Genomic DNA, 7,542 nt, shown 5'->3' with positions numbered 1-7,542 from the left:
GTAGGCGCTTGTCGTTTTTTACGGTTTTAGCGTTGGTACTTGTGCAATTTACTTTTTGATAATTCCGTTTTCATTCAAGAACGTGCGATGTATAAAATCAATAATAAATACACGATACATGCTTTATTAAGAAACGAGATTCTTAATAATATATTAGCACAATGCCAAATTAAGTCTATCAATATACAACAAAAACATTAGTGTGCTTTTACATTACACAACAGTGTTATTCTTAAGAATACCTTTTTCTATAATTTATTATTTTACATTATTTGTACATTTTATGAACAATAAAATTATTTAGAAAACTTGCTACTGTCTGAATGTGATAAATTAAAATCTACAGCTGGACAAATTCAATAACAGGCACTAAAAATAAAAATAATTAAAGAGTTTTGGAATTATTCCTACTTTTCGGATCAATACTGTTAATCGGAGGTCGCGGAAGTATTGAAGGTTGGGATTCCATTTTTGATGGTGGAGATTTGGGTTCGTCTACAGACTTAAAAGATACTTTTGTTTCATTTTTTTCATTGGGCGTTACTGGAGTGTCATCCTCGGACGCTTGTTTCACTTCCGAAGACTTTGTCGCTTGTGCTTCTGCTTTTATTTCTCTTTGTTTTTGTAGGGCCTTTTCGATTTTATTTTCCACTTCCAAAATTTCCTCTTTTTCAAGAAGATCAATGATTTCATCCACTTGCTTACCGCTTAATTTAACATTTTCGTTTCCTATTAGCTCGATCACCTAAAAAAATACTTATATCAGATGGACCATTAAGAAATTATTAATCGTTCGTTTTTTTAATTGATTGTACATATTGTAAAAACTAAGGCAGATAATTACTTAATGTAAAATTGAACCTTATTCTGTTATGTAAGTCAAGGTCAAGGTTAGAGCATACATCCAACTATTTTATATTTAATTTTGAAATAGAAGATCCTATAATTACTACTTACCTTAAGTACGTCTTCGACTTTAAGAGAACCATCAGAGTCATCATCCATTTTCGCAAGGACTTTTTTAATTTGTTCCAATCTAGAATAATCGGGAAGCGTCTTTACTTTCTTTATTGCATCCAATATCTCATCAATCTCCAGCAATTCCTCCTTCTTCTTATCGGTGCTCTCAGTTTCGAGATCTTTTTTCAACTGCTTCTCTTTGTTTTGTAAATGTTCGACGGCCGTGTCCAATTTTACAATCATTCTATTGATCTTTTTGAAGAGACGTTGGGCAGCTTTAGTTTCCTGCACTGCCGGTTTTACCTCATCCGCAGTTGCTTGCTTTAATTCCTGAACATCTTCTTGGTAATCGGCCATTTCTTCTTTGAGATCTTGAATGACCTCTTTTTCTACCACAAACTTCTTTGTATCCTTAGAAATATTTTCTAAAGCATGCTCAATAACTTGCAAATCGTTAGCCACTAATTCCTCAGTCTTAGCTTCTAAAGGCTTCTCTGTTGTCACAGACACAACTTTAGCAGTGTCCTGAAGATGAGGAGTTGCTTCGGCCGTAATAATTGGTGCTTTATCCACTAAAACTTCTTTCTTCTCCTCCTCTATTTTTTTCAAATGCTCCCGTTGCTCCTTCCTCTCTTCCTTAATCTTCCTTTCCTCTTCCTTAATTACTTGTATCTTAATCTTATTGTCAATTTTACCCTCTTTTTCGCCAATAGCGACTTCAGTTTGTGCTCCTATTGTCACAGGCAAAACAGAAATTGTAGCCTTCAACTGGTCATGTGTCGGTATCGCATCGGGTAACATTAAAGCTCGCGATAAAAGCAGTAATGATGGAGGCACTTTTTCGTTTAAACTTAAATCCAACCATTGTGCTAACTGACTTCTCAATCGTACCTCCGGTAAACCATAAGCACGCATCCCCCTTGCTCGACAAGCTTGTTGAACTTCATACAGTGTTAAGGAATCGATACCTTCTTTTTGGATCATTTTGTCATCCGCGGCCAACGAGCGAATCTTCATTCTTAATTGAAAACGTAAAAAATTATTTGTTCCCAACGTTTGCACTTCCAGTACTTTGCACAGTGCAATCAGTTGGTTGCGCGACAGGGAATCTAAGGTTATTTCGTCTTCAAATAATTTCGAATATTTCATTATTTCCTGATTAGTAACTTCGGCGCCACTTTGTCGTACTTTATGAAACCATTCGTTAAATTCTTTCGCCTGCTCGGAGTTGTGATCCTTATGTTCCACGGCCATATTGTCTAAGGTTTGTTGCAAAAATTTTGCCATTTCTAGCTTTACCTTTAGATTCTGTTTAATCTTATTTTCCTTCTCGGAGGTAGTTTCAAATGTTGAAGGCAACATACTCGGAAACAGCTTAATGAATACTGGTAAAAGGAATTCCATAAAAGGTACTATAATGAATACTGAAAAGGGAACCAATCGGAACATGTCGCCTACTGTTCTTACCAGCAATCGGTGTTCCCTTCTGGTTAAGGACTTTCCTTTCAATAAACGCCATACTAAACCTGAGGATATTTTCACGTCTATAAACAATAATCTAAAACCGTGGTAGTAATGAACTAATTCGTCGATAATTTTTTGCTTCAGTGATTTCTTGACAACTGCTTTGGGCGGTGCGGTTGCGGGTAACTCTTCTTTTTGTTTCTTTATTTCTTGAACTGTGACTTCAATTTTTGATGACGGTTTTAAAGGTTCCTTGTCAAAACTTATATGTGTTAACGAAAAATTCCTAATTGCAGAATGAAGATAATTTGGTCTTAAATTATTGTGCGATGACGTTGTGTGGATAAGACTTGTCGGAATCGCAACTTGGAAATGTACCGACGAATATTTTTTTATTTGATCACTCTCGTTGCATAAACATTTTAAAGCCCGATTTGAATGAGTGGAACCTAAAATTGGATAAAATTAAGACCTTGAAATTAGGATTTTCGGATAATCCATTATTACAACATAATTACTTACGTTTCAGTAATTTGTAAGAGTGTGATGAACGAAGAAGGGCATGCATCTTAGAAAGGGTAGATTTTGTAAAGTGACAAGTACGTGGTAACAAGTGGCATGCAAGATTTTCGGTCAAATACACAATTTTCACATTCAATACAAAACTGTGTTTGGGGAAATTCCAATATTAGACGTGACGATGACAACTGACATAACCAAACGTAAAGAAACGTGAATTAAATAAGGAGGGAAAATGTAACCTCATTTTTCTGCCAACTGTCGGCTTTTGGGGGATAAACCTTAGACCATATAGTACATGGACTGCTAATTGTAACTAAAATATGGTCAAGGACATCGCCTGGGTATGTGAGTTTCAGGGTAAACGAGTCTGGCCGAAGTTGTCCGATGAGACACGATTTGAGACTGTCAACCTATAAATTAACAAACGTCAATTAATTAATCGCCTAGATATCCCAAAAAAAACAAACTTATTCTTATTTGTGGACGTATAGTAAATAATGAAGAGCATTTAAAGCTTCCCGTACTACGCGGTTACTATAATGCTGCTCTTTAAGCGATCCTAGTGGTGTTTACACGACTTTAGTTTACCCTGAGATTCACATACCCACGACTACAGTGCCCTCTATCCGTGACCATCCATTTTGTATTGAAAGCATAGGGCGAATAGCAGTCCATGTACTATATGGTCTAAGGGATAAACGCGGTGATCAGATGTTTATGACGTTTACAAAGCGTCAGAACTGCGTATTGAAAGCGGAAGGGGTAGTTCAACAAAGTTACGAATCTATTATGCATATTTAATATTATTAATACAGCAAAGAAAAGTACAACTAATGTCAAGTGCTTATAACGAACCCTATTCATTTCTTAAGAAAAAATATACACTGTGTCCCAACGAAAATGTGTACTTCCTAAAACTCGGCAAAATAATGTTTTGACAAAAATACAAAAACCGGTCGGATTTATATGGACGGGGGCTGTAAAGAACAAGTAGTTGATATGAATGTAGTAGACGGTAATAATTAATGAATGTAAAGGTACATGATACCATAATGATGATACCAAAGATTATGGATATATCTTTGATGATACTCAAAGATAATTACTTATCCCACACAGCAAAGATAATACTACAACAATATCTTTGCACTCAGGGAGCGCGGCGCGCCTCGCTGCCAGGTGGAAAATTCCACTATATAGGTCGTATACCAAACACGTCGTTTCTTCTCCTCCCAGCCGACGCCGCAATTCTCTCTTGTGCCACAGTATTTGCTATTGAGCAGTTGCGTTTTAAGATGAGCAGTTCTGAGGATAAGGATTTGCTTTGATTTTGTGTACTCGAATGGAAAGAGAAGGAGGAGAGGGACAGACATCAGATGGGCTCTTTCAATAAACGAAAACAGTACAGATACAGAGGGAGTTTAACTACTTTTTTCCATATACCCCATTTCTCCATATACTAAAAGACCAGCAAAAATTATTTCGCAAGCGGCTATTCTAGAATGTTCTCGAACATATTTTCGTCATATTTCTAGGAAAAGTTACGTCACAGCTTCTTTCGTTCTTTATCGCCGATGGCTAATCTTTCATGCCGTCTCGATGTCTATCGAGATTTCTGGAATGTTCGCCACACTACCCTCCCCCTTAAAACTGCTGCGTCTCGCAATACGGACGACGGTGGTAACGGAGACACAGTCCCAGGCAAATCTGGTTATGTAACGCGAACTTGATGGCGGTACTTGCACGACGACCCCCTCGTGCATCATCTTTCATTCTTAAAGAAAACAAGTATAAATTGTGTACAACTCTTGTGCAGATAAAAGGGCATATTTTAACCGAAATAGCTTTTGTTTTGACATCACCAATGGATATATTTCTCGCAGACGTCTCAATCGCCCTTTGTGAGTACCTCTTCCGAAAATCCGTTCTTGAGGTATAAGGGAATATACCCGATCACGATAAGAGGTCGAGGAGGAGGGCTATGGGGATAAAAATTCATTCCTTTCGTTGAGACCTTTCATTAAAGTACCGTGAAGGATAAAATTAGTTCCACCCCCCTCTCCCCCTCCACCCCGTACTTTGATAACAGGACAGAAAGAAAAGGGCAGTAGTTGGTAGAAACCAATTGGTTGTCGTATGTAAAAGTTATGCACGTTTTACTTTCAAAAACAGCATATCAGGAAATAATTTGGGGGGGGGGGCTTTTAGACAGCGAAATTTGATGGCCGTCTGGCACACCTTCAAGGTATAGGTTACCTACTGCAAAAAATACTCTAGGCCCATTCCCCTAGAAGTAGTTCAAAACGGCAGAAGTGGGTCGGACGGACGGACAAAACGCAAACAATAGCATATTTTTTTTTTAATTCTTGAAAAATGCAGTAAAAAGAACAAATTCGTCTTACGAATGGGTTGACCGGTTCCTCTAGAGTTAAAGCAACATTTTCACCTCGGTGCTCTGGAATACTACCTCCAGCATATTGCGCAAGATGCGCCAGTCCAACTTATCTGATCTTCGGAATTGCCATCTTAGTAACGCTATGAATTTAGTATTGTTGTTTGCTGTAGCGCATTCCAAAAATATTCGTAACCAAGTTTGTCACAAGACCGATCTTTTGTTACCAGATCATAAAGAAATCGTCCCTGCTCCTGTAGGAAACACACGTTATCCACCTCGGGACATTGCAGATAGATTTCTCTTAAGCGCCCAAACCGGAACTTGACTTCTACGGCAATACCTTTGGACATCTTGACATCCTTGGCTACGTAGCGAGCCAAAGCGTATTCTGGTCCTTATTCAAGCAAACTTTAGACTCGTCACGGAAAACACTAAGCGTTCCCTTTACATTCCATCAGAGGAATGTGGGATAAATTTAGCGAAAGTGGATTGTCGTAGACTCGCTTGCCTCACATTCGCTGCTTCCTCTGTTCCTCGGGCTTATTCTGCCCACGTAAGGAGCCAACCGATTCATGTGCACTACCACTGGTTTTCCTGGTAGTTTTCGTAACCGTTTATTCTCCTCACACTGTATACGGTCCTTTCCAAGCTCTTTTGTAACTTCAGGGATAGTCCGCGTCTTCTCTGGAGACGATACAACCAAACCAGACCTCCAGGTTGATAACCCACCAGCTTGGGCCTTCACGTCGTACATATACTGCACTTTCATTTTATCGCTAGTTAACTGCATATTATGGCGAACTTTATTATGGATGGCACCCACTTTTGACGCAGGTTTTCTACGTACCTACCCACTCGTTCCCCACAGTTTCTTCTTGGTCGGGTTTCGGGTACCAAACTGGAAATCGCACGGCAACTTGGGTTCCCGCGTTCCCGGCCAACACGCGGAAGCTGGACTTTGCCCGATAGTTTCCTGTATCGCGGAACGGTTCGGTATCAGGGACAAGTGCAGTTATTGATCCCAATCACGCTGATGGTCGGACACGAATGTTAACCAGATGCATTCCGTAGTTTTCGCTCATTGGCGGCACATCAAAGAAACCGAAAAATGAAATGAAGGTTAATCTTCCCTTCAGGAAGGCGACTTTTAACTTGCGCGGTTGGAGTGTTCCCCGTCAGGGTTCATCTTCCGCTGCACTTGTTTATATCATGGACTTTGTACCGTTACCGGTAGTTTTATAAGATTGTAGGTAAGTTTTATCGCCATTTGGCTACTTATCAAATTTGTGAAAGCCGAACTTTTAGGGCCTGATGATGGCTTGTTAGCCGAAACATGTCGCTTTAGCTTTATTTTTCAACGTAAAATTTTTGAATAAATTGAATTTTATGGGGAAGGTTTTAAAGTTCTTAAACGTGGATTATCATTGCACCCTACCTCGAGTTAGAGAAGGAAAAATGGATACCCAAAGAAGTATGGTACCACCCAGTCCTAGCCTAATGCTTGCGAGATTTGAAAGTGGTGCGAAACGTCGATTCCTACATTCCAACATGTTTATAATTTTTTCCCAGAGTTGCCAACTGTAAGTGTATGGTAAGTCGGCGCCCGGACCCTTAAACCTGATTACGTCTGAAAACATTAAACGTAATAGCTTCAATTCCAAAAAGGTTCCCTGTATGGATCGATGGATGGATATGGATCGTCATAACAACAGGAGGTAAGTAGGTACCTATAAATAAGCCAAAACCAGAGCAAAACATTTGAGATGGGTACCACCCAGAGACTTGTTATACCTAGACCGCGCATACAATGCCACTCGCGTATAAAAGAGTGATGCCAACATGTTTAGGCAACACATCATACTCGTAATGGCAAAGCGCGAACCAGTTTAGCAAGATCCTACATATAACCAGTCGAAATAACTAGAATCATAGCATTAAAATTTTATTCAATGGTAAAATGAAATGTGCTTATCGACATAAAAATGTTTATTGGCTTTTAAACAATACTCATTTGTTGTATAAATGTCTAATTCTCACATCTACTTCGTTTATTTTCTTATTTTCGTAATGAATACGTATTGTAAAGAATACCTTCAGTATTAAGTTTATTCACTGCAGCCTGCAGGACATGATTATGATATATATGATGATGATATGATCTTGAAGTGCCAAAAACAAATTACATCCGTGGAGGTTTCTGC

The 7,542-nt window shown here is 38.8% G+C and overlaps 1 protein-coding gene across 1 annotated transcript; it reads right to left on the bottom strand.

The window, feature by feature from the left end:
* Positions 1-239: 239 nt before the first annotated feature.
* LOC116166830 (mitochondrial proton/calcium exchanger protein-like) lies at positions 240-3,213 on the bottom strand. Its single transcript, XM_031481986.1, has 3 exons — positions 2,947-3,213; positions 958-2,873; positions 240-745 (listed from the first exon to the last, which is right to left on the bottom strand). Exons 1-3 carry the CDS (start codon positions 2,990-2,992, stop codon positions 386-388), a joined length of 2,322 nt encoding a protein of 773 aa, XP_031337846.1. The 5' UTR covers positions 2,993-3,213; the 3' UTR covers positions 240-385.
* Between the last annotated feature and the right edge of the window lie 4,329 nt (positions 3,214-7,542).

The sequence above is a fragment of the Photinus pyralis genome, unplaced genomic scaffold (genome assembly GCF_008802855.1).
Source record: "Photinus pyralis isolate 1611_PpyrPB1 unplaced genomic scaffold, Ppyr1.3 Ppyr1.4_LG3b, whole genome shotgun sequence".
Taxonomy (NCBI): Eukaryota; Metazoa; Arthropoda; class Insecta; order Coleoptera; family Lampyridae; genus Photinus; species Photinus pyralis.
The sequence above is the reverse complement of the archived record's forward strand: the minus strand, read 5'-3'. Positions and strand labels throughout refer to the sequence as shown.

What these genes read in the sequence shown, in the direction of transcription:
- LOC116166830 (XM_031481986.1), bottom strand. Translation starts at nt 2,992, where the DNA reads ATGCATGCCCTTCTTCGTTCATCACACTCTTACAAATTACTGAAAC. An exon ending in CTCTTACAAATTACTGAAAC is followed by an intron (nt 2,874 to 2,946) that starts GTAAGTAATTAT and finishes ATCCAATTTTAG; the next exon opens with GTTCCACTCATTCAAATCGG. An exon ending in AAGTCGAAGACGTACTTAAG is followed by an intron (nt 746 to 957) that starts GTAAGTAGTAAT and finishes GTATTTTTTTAG; the next exon opens with GTGATCGAGCTAATAGGAAA.